Here is a 22835-nt window from a genome sequence, read left to right on the forward strand (position 1 = left end):
TGCTGCCCCATAGACCTTCATTCAGCACCTGGCCTACTTGCTAGTGTTGGGAATGAGAAGAGGCTGACTTCTTTAAACCCTTAGGATATAATTTAGACACTTCTTTGTGTTTTTAATGACTATCATTTCTTTTACAAATATAGTCCAATGCTTTTTATGATATATTTGAGCTCTAATTTGATACATATGATCTGAAATGCTATATATAGTTTTAGTAAGAATTTATTAAGAGATACTGGTACTTTAAGGAGAAACACAATAACTGTGATCATTCAAAGCTAAAACAATACTTGAATATGGAGCTAGGGGGCATGGTGATACCAGAAGTTCCATTTTCACAATTAGCAGTATTAGCTAAACTTATTAAAGAAAAACGTGTGTTTGTGTGAGTGTGTGTGTGTGTGTGTGTGTGTGTGTGTATGTCATGTTCATACATATGTGTATAAAGAAATGCCTGGATTTACTATTTTTGTTTTCAATGACATTTTATAACACATAGAGAAGACTTAAGTTTACCATTAGTGCCTTGCTTTAATTCATTGGTAGGAGTGGAAATTCGTTTACCATTCCTTTTTTATACTATTATCTGCAGCATTTTTATTCTAGCAAGAGAAAGTGCTGACTGCTCTGGACTTGGATTACAAGATTGTAAGTTATAATACTTAAAATGGAAATTCAGATCAGTTGGAGTTTGGCTGGGGTTTCAGCAAGTTTTTCTTCTAAGGATACCATACTCCAGGCACTGTTAGATGTTATTAGAAATCAAACAAATGTAAAACAAGTAAAATCATACTGGGGAAAAGTAGAGTCATTGCCCTTTAAGCCCGAGATGACTTCTGTGTTCAATCAACAAATGTATTGGATTAACAGTTTCCAGGTTCTTTATTTAAGGAAATTTTAAAAAATTGGCCGATTATTCATAAAACAAATTAATATGAATAACAACCTAAAGAACTCTGGAAAATGTTTATCTTTCTTTTCCAAACTCTTTGTTAGTATCAGGCTAAAACGAAAGACATTTTTTCCATTCCAAGGCAGACATATTTTCTAATGAATGCAGTGGTAACTTAACCCTTATCTCACAAAGAACTCTAAGGGGAAAAATCTTAATGTGTAGGAAGCTTTTATTTATCCTTATGTTCTCTCTCTCTCTCTCTCCCTCTCTCTTTTAATAGGGTGATTTAGTAAGTAAATTCCTATATTATACTTTAATCTTAAATTCATGTAAGATATTGTTTCTCCTTTGAACAATTTTATAGAATTGTATTTCTACAAAGATTTGAATCCAAATTTTGATTTGAGTTATTCTGTTCTTAATTAGAATTTTCAGACAGTTTATAATATAATTTTATATGAACAGTTATACAGCCCTTTCCAATGGAAACAAAACCCCCCAAATCTTGTTAAAATACTAGTAGCAATTATGTTGATTTTATGTCACCCTTCTCACTTTTATAGTAAAAAAATCATTTATTTTTTTTCTTATATTTTTAAATGAATTGCCCATCCTCTAGTATCAGTAGACTTTTTCAGTTGGCCAGAGACCGACTCACTCCCTCATGTCTCATATGCTTCCGTTCCAACATTTCTGAACATTTGTTTCAACTAACAGATCAACCACATTAGTTCATCATATTTTCAGAGTTGAAGGTTAGGGCATAGCAGCCAGTTGCTGTTAACTGTATGATTTCTTGTTTCTCAGGATTTTATTTCTGCATTTGTTCTTTTTTAACATACGAGCCATTTGGGTTCTGAGAGTTTCTCAAAATTGTATTTCTCTAGCAATGGTTCATATGATTCTATACAATCAAAAACAAATCATATTCTTTGTTCTTAATGCCTGAACTAATTCATTTAAGCATTACCAAAGCTGTCTGAAATTGTCTAGTAGTGTCCATTTCCAGTCCTCTAATTAAGTCTGAATGTACCACATTCCTTTAAGATCCATCTCCTCCTGATATATTTTATTCCTGCTCTCAGAACCCTGGTTACTATTACCCATTATTTCTCCTTTAAATAATTGTTTTACCTCTTGGCCATTCATTTGTCTTTCTGGTTATTCCTTTCAAAACTTCAATTGCCTATTAACTGATATAATAATGCTGATATTTTCCAAGGCTTGGCTGTTTTCATCCAGGGATTTCAAAGTGCTTTTAAGATAGCTCTGTTGCTTTGTGAAAGGCAATTAATAAGACAAAGAGAAATAAAGACCTGGAAAGTGGAGAAGCCCATGTATATTCACACACCAAGAACACTAGAAAAATCTCTAAATTTCATTCAACTTTGAATCACTTTGGTTTAGACAGTGGAGAAGATAAACAGGAGATTGGAGGTACAGGAAAATCCAAGGATGCATTTTACTTTGATTCCAAAAATGGAATAGGGTCAATAAAATTCAAATGTCACAGGAATATAAGAGCAAAGGATTCTGACTTGGGTCCTTCCCTTTTGAACTGGACCTTGGAGTCAAAATGTCCCCTGCCTGGGTGCCACAGTTTACCAGAGACTTCCAGACTCTCAATAAAAAACTGTTTTCCTCTTTTGAGAACTTTATTCCTGCAAATATGAGGAAAATAACCCAAATATCTGCTAATAGGAGACTGTATTAATGAAGGTGGCATGGTCATTCAATGGAAATACTGGTGAGCAATAATAAGAAAACCAGTATAAAAAAGAACGTGAATATTTCTCTAAAATACTGTTGTGCAAAAGAAATTAGTGTATGCTTTTAGGTACCTGATTTCTTTTATATGAAATTTAAGCATAGACCAGAACCTAAGTTTGTAGAAATCAACAGTAGTTGCTTTTTGGAACATGAAGGAATGTTTTGGGGTGATAGATACCTGCCAGTATTAACTTATAACAAATACGGAAAACTAGAATTAACCATTTTGGGCTTTCCCCTCTGAAAATGCTTTACTGATATTTTTATTTTTAAAGTAATTTACCTCCTTTCATGGGTGCTTTTCAAAATGAGTCCACTTTTGTTTATTCAAACCTATTTTGGACAGAATTATTTCATTAATTTCAGAGACATTCAAATTTTAATGTGATTAAAAGATAAGTGCATGAGGAGGAATGAGCACCATTTTATTTGTAGGCAATGTAGTACTGCAGACAAACCTTCTGGCCCTATCCTTCAGTAGCTCTATCACTTTGACCAAAATATACACTACCCTGCTTTTAATAATTATAGCAACTCTTGCAGAGCAGCTACAGGGAGATAATGTACACAGGTTTGCTATTAAGCAGATGCTTGACAAATTTTAGTTTCCCTTTGTTTGCCTTTTAACTTCAAGTGTTGCATTTCTGTGTAGAATGCTAGCTACATATCGGCTACACTTCCAGTGTGGTTCTCTTGGGTTGACTTAAACCTCAGTAGGATGCAAAGTGAAGCTTCTACTGTGGAACACAAAATCTCTTAAGAACAGAAAAGCATTAACTACAAGAACACTGTTTATTTCATCCTTAAAATAGGAATTGTTGTCCATTTTATTGCTTCGTATCCCAATTTACCTTAGGCTTAAGAAACTAGGGAGAAAGAAAGAAAGGGAGAAGAGAATTCCAAAGTACTCATTGCAAAAATATTTCTCAAGTTCTTCTTAGTTTGGCATTGATCTCAAACTCTCTCTGCTCCTAGGACTAATATTCTAGAATCTACTCTTATGAATTCTGGAACCCAAATATAAGTAAATGTTTCCAGGGAAATGTTATTTATGGAATGTTCACTAGATAAAGATTTACAAAATTTTCAATATTCTTTTCCCAAGTGCAGTTAGCATCTTGACAGAAGCAAACAATGATGATGTCCTTCCTGCCTTTGAGAGCAGCTGAGATTCTTCTATTGACACAGTCTCTAGGACTGTACTTGAAAAACCAGAAGCAGGGAGTTCCCATTAAGAGTCATAGCCTTGCACATTTACCCCTCCTATTTGTCCCTCAAAGCCAGAAAGTTTGACCTGTAGGGCACAGTGTGGGACTCATCTGTTTTCTTAAGCATTTCCTGGCTAGCAACACAGTGCTGTTGTAGTGGGAGGAGAGAGTGACACAGATGAGATTTATTTAAAACTGAACTGCATGAGGTAATTTTCAAAACAGACAGTCTCTGACTACTATTGGGCAATACACTGCCTGTAACAGGGTTTTAATGCTCAGGACTGTTCTAGTAAGTTAGAGAGGAAAAAAAAATAAAAACAACTAATATTCACTGGAAACATTATTTTTAAAGGTGAATAGTAAGGACGCCCTAGAGCAGATCCTTTTAGAAACCAGAAGAGTCTCATCCATGTACGCTTTCTTTTTCCTACTTAGTTCTATGTAAAAGAGGCAGGGAGATGCTGGTGTGTGTGTGTGTGTGTGTGTGTGTGTGTGTGAAAAACTTGGATCTGAGAATTAGTTTATTGTTAATTTTTGGCTACCTAACCAGAAATATTGGCGTGTGTTTTGTTCACCCCAATGCCTATAAAAGTGCCTGGAACATAGTACACCATCAATAAAAAGAACATGAACAAATGAAGGGATGAATACATGAAACAGGGAAAAAAATGAATGAATGAAAAATAAAGATGGGTTCAATTTAAGTTTTGCCATTTGTCAGTTTTGTGCCTTGAACAAGTTTTTACGCTCCAGGAATCCAGCTCTTATTATAAAAGTGAGGATAATCACATTACTTTCTCAGAATGCTAGTCAGTGTCATGGCTTGGTGTCCAGATCTGTGCTTTGTTTAGGTGAGCACTTGGCTCTCCATGTTCCACCCCCCCAACACACACACCCTGGCCCTGTAATCATCTACTATGTCGCTAGGGTGGAAAGCTGTGTGAATTTTATGATTCTACAATGAATTAGTCTAACGCTGACTTTTAAATAAGTAGAAATGGTGTAGCATTGGTTATAACACAGCACTGCCTGTTATTCTAGATTTTTCGAACATAAAGATCCAAAGTAAGACAATAAAGTCTAACTTTATAACAAGTTGTAAGTTCATGAAGTAAACATGTAATTAATAATTTCCTCATGATTTGAATGTGATAACTAGTGTAATAAACCTACTCAGTAGGGAGAATTTTATGATTTTTTAACAAATTCCATTTTTTATTCTAGGGATTTTACTTATCCATACCATATAAACAAGTTGTTCTCAATCTAAATGTAATAGTTTGTTTGGGAATTTTTTTTTTTTTTTTGCATAATAAAAACACAGTTCCTGGGCTTCAAATGGAAGCTAAAAACTCATATAAACCTTATATCATAGTAAAAGCTATATCAGAGGACTTTATTTAATGGGGAGAAGAAAATATTTCCTGATATTTTTATTACTATAGGGAAGGTCTGACACCATTAGTTTTCCTTCTGTCATAAATAAAGACAAGCGAAGTTTGACAGGCATCACTATAAAATAGGTTATAGATAAGTCCAGGCATCTGTCCTTCCACACAGACCTCTTATATGCCATTCTGATGAGGCTGCTTGAATAGAATGACCAAGGTTTGATTTTAGGCTTCTAGGTCACGGTTTCACCTTGACAACAGTTCTTTCATTTCCAGCAGTAACATTTGCTAGGATCCCTAAGGTGCTTTCATTTTTGTAAGCAGTGTAAGGTTAAAAAAAAAAAAAAAAAAGGATAGGGAAAAAAAAGATAAATCTTAATTCACATGCTGCAGGACTATCTCTGTGTCTCCGGCACAAAACTTCAAATCCAATCCAAGAACTGGATGTGTATTAGAAGTCTGCAGATTTAAACCTCGTCCACCATGATCAAACTGGATTTATGGAGCATCATAACTCTCCAGACACCATCCAACAGCTTATTAATTTAATAGACTCCTGTCCATTCACTGATGTTCCTGCCCTGACAGTCTCTCAAGATAAGGCGAAAGCCTTTTGACAGGACAGAGAGCATATATATTTTCCTCTGTTTTCTCCTGGATGGGGTTGTCGACAACTTGAAATGTGTGGCTCAGCAAATTTGTTTTTTTTTTTTATTTCCTTCTCTTTTTTTTCCCCGTTTAGCTTTGCAGGAAGGATGACAGAGGCTAGCCTCTTGAGAGTTCCAGGGGTCAAAGAGCCTGTGTTTCCCCTAAATACTTATTTGGCATTTTGTTTTGCAAAATAACAGTGAATTGATTTAAAGGCATATATGCAGGCGACATTTTTACCATGAAAAGAAACAGCATGACAATTGAATGTGCCATACAAATTAAGAGGTGTTGGAGAGAAGAGGAAAAACAGCAATAAATGTTCCCATTAAATAGAATATAGCAGTTTTTTTTTTTTTTTTGCTTTTCTATAATGCCATTTGTGGGAATGACAGAGAGTGAACAAAAACAAAGCAAAAAGTACCAAAAGGGAGCACTCGAGCTGCTGCCTATTTAAAGACAAAACAGGAAGACCTTTTCAATGTTCTTATTTCTCCTTTATGATAATCTTAGGCTCTCCCTCGGTTTGTTTTTTGCCTCTAACATCCAAATACATTCATAAGTCTAAACCGGATAATTACACCAGTAGATAGCAAAGTTAACTGCTTCCATCCCAGTGTCCCTTTCTGTTACAGTCATGTCGGCAATCACTAAACCTTGGCTTCCCAAACTTAAAAGTACACACGAATCATCTGGGATCTTGTTAAAATGCAGACATAGACTTCGGAGGCCTGAATGGGGCCTGTGGTTTTGAGTTTCTAACAAGCTGGATACCATACTGCTGGTTGGCAGACCACACATGAAGCAGCAAGACATTACTCAAATTTTTAAGAAAAGAGATAATTTAGATCTGGATGATCTGTACCTAATGTCAAACTAGGTAAACTATAATTTGAACACAACTTGGAAAGTATGTGTGGAAATTAAAAATTTCAATTAGTTAAAGTATATTCAGTCCCCAAATGCTACAGAATGGCTTGCTTTTTTAATAATCCTGTTTCATTTTTGCATGTTTGTATAGCTTAATGTATCTTGAGATAGTTACCTTAGAAAGTATACTAAAGCCATAGGGTTGGAATGTAGTTCAGTGATAGAGCACTTGCCTAGCATGTGTAAGGCCCTGGGTTCAATCTGCAGCACTGAAAAAAAATTTTTTTTAATTAAAAAATAAAAATCATAGATATAATTGCCCATTTTCTTAAGCTATATTTTCTACCTACTTCATCTTATCAACAGCACTAGTCAAAGTTCAACACTATAAGGAGAGTCTCTAAAACTAAACTATTATTTGTCTTAAATGTCCTTTGAGACTACTTTATCTGTTCACACAGGGTTAAGATCAAACTGTTCTGGATTTGACTGGTGAAAACATTTAACTGAAAAACACCACACTTTAATCTAGAAACCAGACTCAAAATATAGCAACATAGCAGACACTTTACTTAAGCCTTTATTTGTATAATACAACTAGTTCTAACATTCAGAGACTCCAAATTATTATTTAGTATTTTATAGACAGGCTATATATATATCTTTTTGGGAGAGAGCAGAAATATCATAAATAATCATAAATAACTCAATTGACCAAATTCATTATGCAATCTTAAATGTCTTGTAAATATTTAATGAATATCCTGAAAAGTTAAGTTTTCATGCTAAACCTCTGAAACTTCCATTTCTTGAAAGATGGTCAAACTAAAGTGAGCCAACCTGGAAAGTAGTTGTTTGGAAAATTTTCATCAACAATGGAGATCAAACTGAATATAAATACTAGATGTCCAAAGGAAAAACTGGTTTAACGGAATTTATTCTTATTTTATTTTAATGAAAGGTAGATAGAACTACATAAATAGCAAGATCTTAGCTCTTCGCACTTAAATATATTTCTGCTTCTTTCCCTTGGTTGGGATATTCTTGCTTGTAACAGCAGTTCACAGACCTCAGACAAACTAATAAGAACATATCTTCTCCAAAGTGCTGTTCTATGTCACAGCATATAAGATGACTCATTAAGTTGAAAAATAGCCTTTAAAAATTGGATTGACTTATGCATCAATAATAAAATAAAAAGTTTCTCAATTCAGATCTCAAACTTGAGATCAGTCCAACCTTCCTTGCCTCCCAGTGAAGAATAGAAAACAACAGATCTTCTTACTGTTTTTCTTAATGGGGATCCAGAAAGAACTGCCCAGTCATAGTGAGCCAATGTCTTGACATGGCGGCTGTGCAAGGATAAATAAAACTTAATGGTTTAGCAGCATCTTTGGTATCTATGTAGATTTAGTTGTTTCAGTTCTTTAGCATATGCATCAATTCTATAGCAGATACTCTGATGCTGACTGATACAGCATAATCTATGCTATAGAAATTTGGGGAATTCCAAAGAAATCCTCTTGTTCTAGGTTCCCTAGTATTATAGAAATCTCACTAAGGCATGGAACATTTTTCCAGACATGGGGAGAATAGCATTGTGGGAACATGGATTTTCAAATGACTTCTCCACTGGTGATGTGTAACACTATATTAAGTCACATCAGGGTTTACTCTGGTGAATGATCAACAGATGAAGTACTTAAATAATAATTCAAGCTTGAGTGGGTGAATACTCTGTGCTGGGTGTGGAGGTATAGAGATGAAAAATAGAGTCACTGCCTCTGAGGTGTTCACACCAGAATGGGACAGTGCATAGGCTGGAGTGGAGCTTCTCCCTCAAGGGAATGTGTGAGGGAAGAGTTTCAAAGGTGGTAATAACTAAGTCTTGAATGGTGTCTGTTAACAATGGTAAAGGCAGTGAGAAGGTTTTTAGATAGAAAAACCCAAACCAAAACAAAAACAAAAAACCATGGTGTACAAAGATAAATATGAGCAAGCAAGGGACACTGGGATGACTTTAAATAATTGTATATGGTTGAAACATACAGCACCTGTGGAGGATGAGTGAGAAATGAACCTATAAGATGCAAGGTGCTTAAACATATAGATGAGCTAATCTAAGGAAGATGCAAGTGAAATGAGACTAGAGAATGACAATATTTAATAGATGGACAGTAATGGAGAAACGTTACTGGTCATTGAGGATAATTTGATTCAAGTTCAACAGAATGAAAAAATGGCAACCAGCTGATCACAAGAAATCTGAGAAAGAATCATTTCAATGGAGTTGTGAAGACAGATGTTGAAGAGAAGAGAAGATACTGGAATTGGGGAGATCAAAGGAATGAGTGTAGGAAATTTGCAGGGCTTTCATAGTTTATTGTTAAATATGGTGAATGGACTGCACACACTTATTTCTACCCTCTTTCACCAAAATGTCAGTAAAGAAGAAATAAATATGATAAGGCAAAGAGAAGATGCAGAAGAGGCAATGAAAATGAACAAAATATTGGAAGCCAGAAAATGGGTGGAATGATAAATGACAGAGCAGACCATGAAAAACTGAAATTCAAGTACATGAAGAGCAGCAGGCCAACAAGAAGCAAACAAATGTATTTCATAGACTGGGAAAAAGCAGGAAGGAGAGGAATAGGGTGCCCTTGAAAGATAGGGTAAGCAGTGAAGCTAAAACCCAGAGGACGGGCCTTCTAAGGAAGAATCTGTTACCCTACATACCCAGTCATCCTTTATGGAGCAAAATGACATTTCCTGTACTTTCCATTAGGAGGTGGAGAATTATTATTTGGAGAACTGCAGTAAAGAGGTTTTAAATCCAGGGACACAGGCTCAGTCAAGGGGGATGCTAACATGCCACCTGAAGGAGAAGAATAAGTGATTATCTATATTTTCCACAATGAACTAGAACTTCCCCTAAGTGCTACCTGGCTCCTTTGTCCCACTAAGTCCTCAGACTGATGACTGCAAGGTTCATAAATCTCAGATGGGACACTTGTCTTCTCTACACAAGATAACCATGCTAAGAAAAAAATAATAATAATCACACATACTGTTATTGGGGAACCTCATAACCATGGCTAGATGTCATCCTGTCACCCTATTTGCAAAACCCGCCAGTTAATGACCACTCAGGCTGCTTTTGTATTGTTTGTGGTGCCACACTCCTAGAAAGCATAGCAGATATCTATACACATCAAGAAAGCTTCAACATTAAATGAGAATGGAGAGAAAAAGAAACAAGACACAAATTTCTTAAACATTCTCCAAATCCTATCTTCATAGACAAAGAGAATATTATCTATATAAAGATAGCAACATGTTGAATAAAAGGAACAGACAACAAGAAAAACCTCTTATAAATAATAAACATGATTGTTAAAAATTCAGTAACAAAGTTGAGCAATAGTTTGAGGACAACTCAGAAAGCTGAACAAAGTCAAGAAGATAATTTTGAGAATATTATTAAATATCTATTTTGAATTTCTTTCACTATTAAGGAAAAAGTCACAATCTACTGATGTATGTACTCATTCACTCAAAATTAACTATTGAGCATCTACTATATGCCATGCACTATTTAAAAACAAGTAAAATTACTGTCCTAGAAGAACACCCATTCTAGGGAAGAGAGATTGACATTAATTGTTTTTAATAAATGATAAGATGTCAAATATGAAGATAAAGGAGAGTCTATGATGAATTGGATACCGGAGTTTCCCCGTCCTCCTTCTCCCATGTGAGGATACGACAAAAGGTTGCTATCTACAAACCAAGAAGATTCTCCATAGACCCTGAAACTACCTACACCTTAATCTTGGACTTCCTACCCTCAACGTATTTGCTGTTTAAGCCCCCCAATCTATGTTATTTTGTTACAGCATCCTAAGCTAATACAGGAGAAAGAGAAATAGAGACCACTGAGAACATTTTAGACAGTATAGTTAGATCTTAGAAAGCGACATCTGCAGGGAATTCTGAATGAAGCCAGGAAGGGAGCAATGTGGGCCTCAGCTTAAAGCAAATGCTCTAAGACAGGCCACTGGACTGGAGTGGATTAGAGTAGATGGAGAGAGCAGTTGAAATCACTGAGGTATCCAGGGGCAGATCATATAGGGCTCTTGGGCCAAAGTGATAACTTTGTAGTCTTAATTCAGGGATCGACAAGCTTTTCTCTGTAAAGGCCCAAATAGTATTTTAGGTGTTGCAGAGTAGATGCTCTCTGTCAGAAATATTCAACTCTGATGTTACAGTGTGGCCACAGACAATTGTATAAACAAACTGGTGTGACTAGTGTGACTGTGTTCCAATCAAACTTTGTTTAAAAAAACAGGTAGTGCTCCAGATTTGGCCTTGTGTACTATATCAATACTTAACGCTCTAATTTTGATGGGAAGTCATTGGAAGATTGTATGTGATGTCATGTTTCCATTTTCTCTGGGAAACAAGAAGCATTCTCCATTGTCTAATGGGTGATGTAATATATTTGGAGACAGAAATCTAAAATTATTACCTAAAATAGAAAAAATAAATCTGGATTGCCATTCTGCATGCACTGAAGACTCATATTCAGCTTGTGTTCATATTTAACATACAAGAAGTCAGCACTGGTTTTTTGTTGGTGGTGCTCGTCTGTTTGCTCTGTTTTGACTGCACATGTATAAGTAACTCATTGTGGATCAGGTGCTATTTTGGACACTTCACAAATGTTAAGTTATGTAACTTCTGCTTCTTCTGTGGAGCCATGAGTAGAGTCAGAATGAACAGGATGGGGTATTGGCAGGCCAATAGACGCCAGAAAGAGAAACATGTAAGGAGGTGCAGGAGACTGATTAAATGATGGAACCATGGATCCAAGTCAGGTAACATGGAAGCAAAGACAGGAGGGTCTGATAGGCATGGGAAATGATGGTGGTGGGGTGGGTAGAATGTAGGTTCACTTAGTGTTGAAAAATTGTGAGATCAGATGTTGAGTTGAGTAAGGAGGATGATTTACTATTATTGTCTAGAGGGGTGTAGCTATCAACATTATTTTCTTGATAGATAAGGCTTGCTTATTTATTATTAATACATAGATAATAAGCTTAATGTTTGACACACTCATCTTACTAAAATCTCAACTTGATCACATACATACACTGGAGAACTGTCTGTGCTTCTCCACTGCCTCTCTGAGCAGATTTCTTGACTGAGAACTCACATGAGTCCACAACTTGACCACACAAGCTCTAGAAGGTCTGGCGGCTGGGGATGTGACTCAGTTATAGAGCGCTTGCCTAGCATGTGCAAGGCCCTGGGTTCCATCTTAGTACTTAAAAATAGAAAGGAAGAAACTTTTAGAGGTCTGCCCCTCCCTGGTCTCATGAAAAATCTCTGCTCCTTCTAAACTGTTATGAAACTCTCACAAACACACTGTGTGCATCACAAACTATGAGTTGGTTGGCACATAATTTGAACCCCTGATATGCTTTCACCTCCTACCTCAAACTGATAACTCAAATTTCAATATCCACCCCGAATTCCACATCATCTGTGAATCTTCCCTCCACCACATGCTGCTGAACTCACTCCTATGCACTGTTCAGTAATAAAGCTCTTTCAATAAGCTCCTTAGGCCCAGGAGTGTCAATATGAATTTGTGTTCCACATGAGACTTAGCCATATCATATAAAGAGCAAGTGCTCAATTGCATTTTACTTGGAAAATTATCTTAATGAAAACAAAGTTTTTGACATTCATAAAGATATTAAAGAAAACTCATTTTATCATCAGAAAATGAATTTTGTAGTTAAGGCAAAGATTTCTTTGTTCTATACTTTGGGTTGTGTGAAAGGAAGAGTAAAACTGTAGTCAAAACAAAAGCATGATTTCCCCTTGTAAATATTTTTCTTAAATGGTATAAGGAAAATAATCAAAGAGAAGAAAGTTATGTTGAAAGGACACAAGGCTGAGGGTGTGGTTCAGTGGAAAAGAACTTGTAAAGCCCTGGGTTTGATTCCCCATACCACAAAAACAAAAATATATAAGAATTTCCCTGAATCCTGCCACGTTTACAGAAATACTTTAATAATTTTATGTTATTTCCTTCCACCGTGTTTCTCTGTGATATAATTTTATATTATAATCATACTAGACACAAACCCCCACATTTTGCTTTTTTTCTTTCCATCTAGATTTAAAATGCAATAGTGTCTTCCATGGAATATGGTGTATAAAAAAACTATTTACAGTATATTACTCTAAAAAAAATTCACTCTGAGGAGTTGTCCCTCATTTTAGCTGACAAAGATACTTTTGGGGGTAGCTTTCAAGATTAGCATCTCATTGAATGACAAGCTAACATCCCTGAGTGATAGTGACTCACCTCTCAAAAGACCCTGCTCTTCATTTCTCATTTTTATACTTATAAAACTGATATATTCTTAGTTCTTATCATTCACCAACATTCTGACTGGGTTTTTACCCCTAAGAGACTGAAGCTTCATTCATGTCTGGATCCAGGGTGGTTTAGTATATTTTTTTCCCTCATACATGATAGCTCATCTAATCCACTAAGGTAATTAATGATATTATCATGCAGGCTGTTTACCAATATCTCGTTAAGACAACTCACAGTGATGTTCATACGAAAACAATTGTATTTTAAATCACACCATATAGCATGCATTAATAATAACTAAGTACAGTAAACTATTCAGTATAACCAGACCCAGGTTGAAATAACATCCGTTAGTCATTACCATAGCTGTAAAAGCAGCAAATACATAGTAAGACATGCAAATGACAGAAGGCCCAGTATTTGCTGGAGCTGTGTCATTCTGCAATTTGCCAACAGACAGTTCTATTGACAATAAGGGTGTCACTAGTGGGGTCACTTGTCTTGACCTTACGAGCCCTTTAGAAATGACAATTTGAATCAAAACTGTGGTTTTCTAAAGCAGTTATTTCTACAACCACTGATTCCTAGAACAGGCATAATAAATTGCTCACTCCTCCAAATATATTTCTCATTCTAATACAACATAACCAGAAAAAAAAAAAAAAAACTCAGATGTTCACGAAACAAGTTGGGTTTTCGGCATTGCGTTATCCTGTGGTGCTCTGCAATCAATTACTGTTATACCACCATCATTAATAATTTTCTTAATGAAAATGATTCTGTTGATCTCCGTTGTATTTTAATTATCAGAGTTAAGCATAATTACACTGTAGCTCTGAGCTGGCATGTGGACTCCTTTAGGGCGCAATTTTGTTTTAACACACTGATAATGTAATTTTACATTGTGTCAGTTTGTTTGGTTATTATCCAGTTGTACAATTCCACTGTATTCCTGATAACAGATAATAACCTTAGTACCTCCTATATCCTGAAGTCATTTAAAAAGCAATATTGGAATTCTGTGACTAGCTAACTTAATCGTCTTATGATTTTATAATTCCCACTGCTAAATATTTGGTTCAGGCACTAGCCCTCTTTTAAGAACACTGGAAAACTAGACAATAGTTATATATTTTCTATGAATTTATTCAATAGTTAAATATATGCTTAAAATATGAACATAATTTTTTACTCTTAAATCTGTTCCTTATTTATATAATATTAGACTTTCTAGGTAAAGTTAAACATTAACTTGAAGGCTGCTTTTAAAATTGGCTGCCACATTAGGCAAGGCTCTTGTTTCACAGTAGTAACATGCAATAGATCATCTCTTTTAAAGTGGGGCATGGGCCAGAATTTTGCAAAGATCCTTATAAATGAAAGATCTTTGTTTCGAAAACTTAATCAATTTAGACAATCTGTAGAAAGTTACTCACACAAGCTAGATCATATTAGAATTCCTGTCATTATTTCAACACTGTCTAGTATAGGGCCTTAAACATAGAAGATAATCAATAAAGGGTTAAATTAATTAATCACAGTTGAATTGGTGCAAACAAGTAAAATCAGAACTTTGGAAATGGTGATAGAATGATTTTGAGATTAGTGTTCAGTCTTCTACATGATTTTAAATTGCTGTGGTCTTAAAAGCAACAAAGTAATTACCATACGTTTTACTAATCACTGTTGTTTTACTCCTTGAAGACTTTCTCTTTAAAGCCAAACCAAAGAAGGAGGAAAAAAAAAATGCTGGTAAACATGTATGCAAATTTGCAAAGAAAAGTAATAACCTATAACCTTGGCCTGGTTAATGGCATCTTCAAAACTCTGCTGATTTCATAACTAGGAACTGCAGTCAACAGTCTCAAGATTGAATCACAAGTTCATCCCCTATGAGTTATATATCTTTGAATATATTTAATCTATCTAAGCTTCTGTTTCCTCATCTGAAAACAGTGCTGCTAATATCATGATTTATTGTAATAGTAAATAAAAAATGTACAGTAAATGATTAGAACGGAGCCTGAGATGCAATAAAGTTCAATAGATGGTCACTGCTATTATCAGTGTCAATATTATTACAATTGTCACCTTTACACTAACATTTTATATAAGGCTTTCATTAAACATAAAAACATCATGTGCCTAAGGAAAAACATCCAGTGATTTCCTCAAGCATTGGCTTTGGGCCTCTGATTCTGTGACACATTGCTGAAGATACAAGTAGGACCTATGGAACTCTTCATTCTAAATCAGGCATCAGATAATCATGTTTTCTTGCACACTTGCATGATATAAACGTAGGGGCCCTGCTCCATTTCTTCTAAGCACATATTATTTTGTGATAACAAGGACAAAATAGACTGAATGTAAAATAATCAGCACCATATTATTTATGGTAATATATGCAGGCATGCATATAGGTGCTTCTTCACAAAAATTCTGTAAGTATTAGTCAATGGCTGTATGTTTTCACAGTTAAGAAAACCTGAATATAGAGCCAGTAAGGGATTCTTCCAAGGTCACACATAGTAGGCAGGTTTTTACAATGATGCTATGCTTCACATACAAAGAAACTCCTCTGTGGTGAAGGGTGAAAGGGAGGACTGACTGATAGTTCTCTCTCTCTTTTTTTTTTTTCCATTTTTTTGATTGACAGTGTTTATCCTCTTAATATGATGACCTGAAGAATGTGACTACTTTGAAATGACAACTGCATGGAAAACTAACTACTGAAATTAGTGAGGTGAACTTGGTTATCAAAGCCATCTGGAAGATGCTAGAAGTTTAGATTTGGATACTCAAAAACGTAAAACTCTAACCTATTTACTTTTCATATGGGAAAACACCATACTTTGCAAATCCTGGGAAATAAAGAACATAACAGCATAAAGAAAAGGAATAGACAGGCAATGCTCCCTAGACAGATTTTTAGGAGTCAGTGGTAGGCCCTTGCTCAACTTCTTCTCTAGCACAGCTCCCTGTAACTCAGCTTGGGCTTTTTAGTATGCTTCCAAAGGAGATAAGTAAATTAGAATTATCTGGAGTCTGTTGAGAATAATGGCAAAAAACAGATGACCCAACAAGTCTGGACCTTCAATGTCTGCATGGCCTAATTACTTTCTGAAATGACAAGGGGTAGTTGAGGCAGGAAAAAAGTACATCAGATTAAAATGTTAATGCCAAATACTATACTAAAAAAAAAAAAAACTTTGATAGAACAAGTTGATAGTAGCCTGTCAAATAGCTCTAAATGATAGAATATAATTTTATAATAATTATTTGATGGACACCTAGGAACTGAAAGCTTTATGGTTATATTTAATTTTGCTAGTAGTCTATATTTAGTAATAATTCAGGAAGTAAGTGTTCCTCTTAAATGGTAATAGTTACACATTATGTGGCCTGTGTAAATACTACAGAAAATACTATAAAAATCTCACAGTTAAGACATTTTTTTATAAAATGCTACACAAATGCAATTTAGATTGCTTTTAAATAGTTGATAATATGCTCTCAAGCAGCCAAGAACTATAATAAGAATTTTGGCATAGAACTCAATAAGTAGTATTTTTTTTTAGCTAGAAAACAAATAAGAAATACAGTCATAGCTTGAGGAATGTATCTTCCATCCTCAATGAAAGTTCCCAGGACATTAGAAACCACGTATTGTATACAGTGATGTGAATTTTAAGACTATCAAGTAACCACTTATTTGTGGTAGCAGCTCCTTGGTTTCATTTGAGGAAATTACTTGTCCATCTCAGAGGCTCATGTGGAGTTAATGCTACTTTTAGTCTCCAAGGAAGACTTTGGTCTGCTTAGTGATTAACTGATTCAAAGACTGGTATGTAAGGTGCTTCCATCAAAACAAAAAACCTTTCTTTTTGCTTAAGTTACTCTGTTGTTGGAGTAAGTCTGGAGTTTGCCACCACCAGAGAACATGTTTAAGTACAATGCCTACACAAAAAGGAACAAACCAAAGACCGAGGAAGACTATCTGGGGACAAAGTTTGAGCAATTGGACCTATTGTCCCTGAAGTCCAGATACAGGAGCTGATGAATCCTCCTTTCCCCAACACACACACACACACACACACACACACACACACACACAAACACATGTTTACTTTTGGTCCAAGTCAGTTTAACTTGAATATCTATCATTCAAAAACAAAGTAGTCCCAAGTAATAACATGGATTATGAAAATGCTTCATACATTATTGATGTTCAAGTTAATTAACACCTGTCAAAATTTAAACTGTCAAACCCTTCTACACCTCAGACACTTTTGCTTCAGGGAGATTTATAGGATGTGCAGCCTGGACAGACAGAAAACTCCAGGGCCCAAGGAAGGAATGTTTCCTGGGGTCCTATTTTCCATCACCCAAATGACCCCTAGGACAATCCGAGGATATTTTGGCATTCACAGGACTATGGATACACTCTGAGTGGGCTGTCCTCTCCCTCTGAAAGCCATCTGACTACTACGAAGTAGCTACAGTCTTCTGAAACCCACGTATGAGATCAGAGTCTGTGTCAGTATTTCCCAGATTCTGTTATTCAGAGCAGCACCGATTCTAGTGGACATTGATTGGCAGGAGGAACAAAAATGTATGGTCAAATTCTTAATTTTTGCTCTTGACAAGATTTCTTAAGGCATTAACACCAACATGCATTGTGAGTTTTTAAAAGGGACCACGAGAGTCAATGTTTGGTTATGGGGGATCTTTTGAATCTTAGGGTTCCACAAAATAATTTGTGAAAAGTATCATACTTCAATACATATTCGTTATAATTTTTAGTCATTTGAGGGAATTTATTTTTCATTTAACAGTGGCAAAAGGAAAGACAAAGTCACACAGTTCAGAGAACATAGGACTTGGAATTGTCATGCCCTGGATTTGGGTTTGGCTCCATTATTAGCTCTCCATGACCTTAATTATACTACCTCTCTTATCATGTGTGTAAAATGAGGAAAATGACCCACCTCACTCAGGAGTTTTAAAGTTTCATGAACGGAGAAAATACTCTGGTTTGTACAATTCAGACATTAAGGGAGACAATCACTTATTAAGTAGTGACTAGCTAATTGTTTAATTCATATTTTTAAAAATGGGGAAGTATGTGAATCATCTCATATTAGGTATTAAAGGAGGGCTGAAGGAAATAATGCATATCTAGTAGCCATTGCAGTTCTGGTGTCTCCAATGTTAACTGTTCATGGAAGTTGACAAATGTCAAATTATCTTCTGTCGGTTAACAAACTACTAGATGCTACTAGATGTCAACAATTCATATGGTTCACCATCATTAGATGAAGTGTCTGTTACAGTGTCTGGCAGCCATTTTGGTTATCTCATCAACCAATCAATATTTATTTCATGCTCTTCTGGTGTAGACAGTGTGCTAGATCAGAGGTAGAAAATGACTAAGATGGAGTCTTTGTTCTCAGTAAGTAGACAGTAGATGGGAAAGACAGGCAATCAGAGCTAACATTTTTTACTTTTTTCTCATCATAAAACAAAGCAAGGAAGAGCAACAAAAGAAGTGTACACCATTTGGTCTAGGAGCATTAAGCATAATATTCCAGGTATGATTAATAAATGGTGGTTATCAATGTACAAGACTAGTACAGCTGAACTCCATGCATGCTTTGTGAGTTAACTGATTAATTAAAAAGAATCTATAAACTCCCAAATGATTTATTGACAAAGGCTTAAGGGATAGTCAGACAGAATATAAAGACATAAACATGTTCAAGATTAAGTACTCCACTGAATGTAGGATTATAATTACATTATGCAACAATTATGTCTTCTAAAAGAATTCCTGATTTTAAAAGTCAATAGATTTGAATCACAACAAGGGAATAACTATTGTCATGACTTCTTCATATTATATTGTCATAATAAAGATAAGATATCCTACAACAGAAATCTGTCCCTAACAGTTGGTGAGACATTCTAATATAGTTTTCATATTCTAATTGTGGATATTGGTAAACTGATTCACTATGTATTTTCCTTCCACTTTGATAGACTGTATTGACATATCCTGGGAAAATCTTACTTCCCTTTTAGCTTAAAGCTCCTACCAGCATACCATAGGTATTTCAGGTTAGGAAATTGTAGGTATGGGACCAGCAATTATAGAAGGAAAAGAAATATAATCAGATCCTGGTGTGCAGATTGTTTTTTTAGCTTGCAAATTCCCTCTTTCCGGTGTTTCAACTTTCAAAGGCTTATGGTAGTTTAGAGGCAATCCTCTTATAAGTGCACAAATTGTAATGATTATAGGAACAAGTTGTAATTGTTTCTAGCAAGTTTTTAAGAGTCTTTGATGTTATGATTAGTGTTTTATATGTTAATATATTGATAGGGGTGCTTATTTGCTTGTTCCCTTGTATGCTTTTGTGGTTTCTAGGTTCAATGTGCAAATAAATCTTTGATCTCAGTAGGTCTGTTTGGTTAAAAAAGAAAGCTGAAAGAAATTAAACATGAGAAGCACAAGGTTTTGCAATATTTACGAAGTGAGATTAGGGATTTTGCTATAAGAGTACAGAGCGAGGGCCATAACTTAAAGGTGGGGAAAAAAAAAAAAAGGCCCCCAAACCACAACACAGGACTCTGGTCCTGTCCTAGGGAGAATCATCTCATGAAGTGTCATCACTGAGCTGCAGTTCTTTTGTAGCCAAGGTGTAGCTATGTGTCCCAGTCTAGGTTGATGTCACACTGAGCAAATCAAAGGCAACACTCTGCAAGCCATCCGCCTCCTCTTGCCCGTTTGTCTCCTGCCCTTCAGAAATCACCATGGGGAAGAATTCACTCATGGCAAAGGTTTCATTTCCAGCTATCCTCTCATCATGCATGACTTCCAGAAACTGTCTGGAATGCAGAGCCTCCTGGAGCATGCACCTTGACATGAATTGCTGAAATTCAAAAGGAATTTACTTTTTGATAGATAATGCTAAGAGAGGAATCTGGGGTTTATTTCATTAAACCCAGCTAACTATAAAACAGTGAGGGAAGGGTATTAGTCAACCCACTTGAATATAGGGTAAGGAAATGTGTATGGCACTAAGTAATTAATGGTGTGGCACTTTATGTTGTATAGGAAAAAGAAAAGAAGGTTTTTACTGAAAATACAGGTTAGAGAGACTGATAAAAGGAAAAAGGAAAAGAGCGGATCAAATCATACTTTCCACTCCCATTCCAGCTCTTCTGGTACTGTTTTTTAGGGTTCAGTACTTCCAAAGAGAGAGGGAAATGATCCTGCATTTACCTTTGCTGTACACAATGCAGTTGTTTTTGTTGTCTTCCACTCCTTGCCAAGTCACATCCAGCAGCCACTTGGGACCAGCCGTCAGCACCATTGGGACCTGAGCCTTTGTCTTCTGTAGAAAGAATGATAACAAACAGATGCCATTTGCTTTCGTTGATTAAAAACTTGAATAATTGTAGTAATCATTTTATTTTTACAAACAACTAAATCTCCCAAACCATAATCCAAGTCCTATTCCCCTGTCTTGTGATATCTGTTTAAGACGACAGAAGCTGTAAGGCTTTATTGCTCTTGCTAATCTGAATGGTAGAATTATTATCAAGGATTTTTCCCCCCTAAATGATACTGGATCAGATCTCCAAGATTAGACAGATCTCTTGTGGCTCTGAATTATAAAGAGAATGCAGATGACTTTCATTGCAAAGAGCAGAGTGTTTAGAAGTGAACTTTAGACACATTGTACTTTACTATCAACAGGATCTCACTATTTCCTGAAACAGACAGGAAAGAATTTAAAGAATCAGGATCCATTTCAAAGCTCTATCCTGAGCAACATTTATATTAGAGTGGGGACTTACTCGGAATGAATAATGAAACTCATACAACCCCCTTTGCTAAGTGTAGATAGGTAGTCTGACTGTAACTGAAATAATAATAATGCTAATGATTCTCCATACATTGTTTCCAGAAAGACTATAAAAGAGGAATCGTGAATAAATTCAAATGCAGAGCAACTAAAGCATGACATCCCTGCTCTGAGAGTCACAGAAGCAGGAAGAAGTGTTATCCTTCTAACAAAATAGATTCAGGGTATATTTTAAATATAAGGCTCAAAAGGTTCAGCATATTTGGTTGTTTGGCACCTACATTCTTTATCTTTCAATCTCTGTTGATAAACTTACATGGCAGGAACTAAACTGGAAGGAAATAAATAAGCCTTAGTAATGCTGTGTTTCCCGATGAGTCACAGTGAACTGGCATTCCGACTTTTATCATTTGCCAGTCCATGTTCTGTATGTGAAATATCATGACACCACAACACTGAGTACAATACAAGGGTCTCAAGGTATTTTTGAACTGAATTTTCACCTAGATATGATCCTGCCAAAGAGATCTCAGCTCATTCTGGGATTTTCCCACAAGTTACGTGCTATCACAAATATCCCAAATTGGCATTAATAAGAATTCACTTGAGGAGTTCTACATACTCTGGCAATTTCAAATCTCTCAGGAATCTGGAAATCCCATTTCACCTGCCTCATGACAACAGTGATAGCACATGATACACTGATCCATTAATTGCAAGGCCATATTAAATATATATATATATATATACATATATATATATATGAAATAAAGTGGCCAATTTCTTGAAGCAGGAATTATAAAAACTAAATATACAAAAAAATATTTTTTTAATGATAAAAAATTTTTAAATCAACCGTGATGGACAAATGTAAAAAGTAGTCTGGAAAAATATCTTACAAGTTACATCAGAAGAGACAGGAAACCAGATAAAATATAAAAATTCTAGCACACTAATTAATATTCATATTTTGATTCATTTAAGAGTCTTAATTTTTTTAACTACTATCTTAATAGTTGGTAAGAATAAACATGAAAAAGTTATCTGAAAGTACTTTAAGAAAAAAGTTATTTTACGTTACATATATATATACAAATATACATATGTATACATGTATAAATAGCAAAAAATGTTACCAAGTTATCCCTATTGGTATCATTCTGAATAACCACTATTAATTATTTCTATTTTCAAAGGATAATTAAATGAGAAATAAGATTGTTCAATCTGAAATGATAGTGACCTATATTTAATCAAATATGAGGTTTATCATTTGATGAATTTTTTCTTTCTTTTACTTTTACATCAGGACAATAGGTACATTCATAAATCAGGGTCAGCAGGTCTCCAGGTGTTAAGATGAGTGGGGTTGAGCTCAGTGGTAGAGCATTTGCCTAGCACATGTGAGGCCCTGGGTTTGATCTTCAGCACCAAATTAAAATAAAGGTATTGTGTCCAACTACAACTAAAAATATTAAAAAAAGAAAAAAAAAGAAGAAGAAGAAGTCACAGGGAGGAGTCCACCATTTTGGTAAAAGGGTACCTTATTGGTGTTATTTGTATCATCCATTGGCTTCTGATTTTAATTAACAGACCAAACAGACATGGTCTGATTCTCTTATTTCACGCCAAATAATTAAATTATGTAATATTTTTACTTGGTAGTTCTTAAATCCACACGAATTTTCACACAGTAATTCAGTTTTTAGAATTTTCCATGATTAATATGAAAATAGATGAAATCAATTGATTTGCCAATACCCTTCTCTTGCATTCATTTCA

At 35.3% G+C, this 22835-nt stretch overlaps 1 protein-coding gene across 3 annotated transcripts in view; it reads right to left on the bottom strand.

The window, feature by feature from the left end:
* The window catches only part of Zfpm2 (zinc finger protein, FOG family member 2), a 419792-nt gene that overhangs the window by 124283 nt on the left and 272674 nt on the right, over positions 1 to 22835 (bottom strand). For all 3 annotated transcript variants that reach the window (XM_047561101.1, XM_047561111.1, XM_047561096.1), the window contains one exon: positions 20468 to 20579. In XM_047561101.1, the coding sequence (XP_047417057.1) occupies positions 20468 to 20579 (112 nt within the window). The remainder of the gene's footprint in view (positions 1 to 20467; positions 20580 to 22835) is intronic.

Source organism: Sciurus carolinensis, chromosome 1, assembly GCF_902686445.1.
Source record: "Sciurus carolinensis chromosome 1, mSciCar1.2, whole genome shotgun sequence".
Taxonomy (NCBI): domain Eukaryota; kingdom Metazoa; phylum Chordata; class Mammalia; order Rodentia; family Sciuridae; genus Sciurus; species Sciurus carolinensis.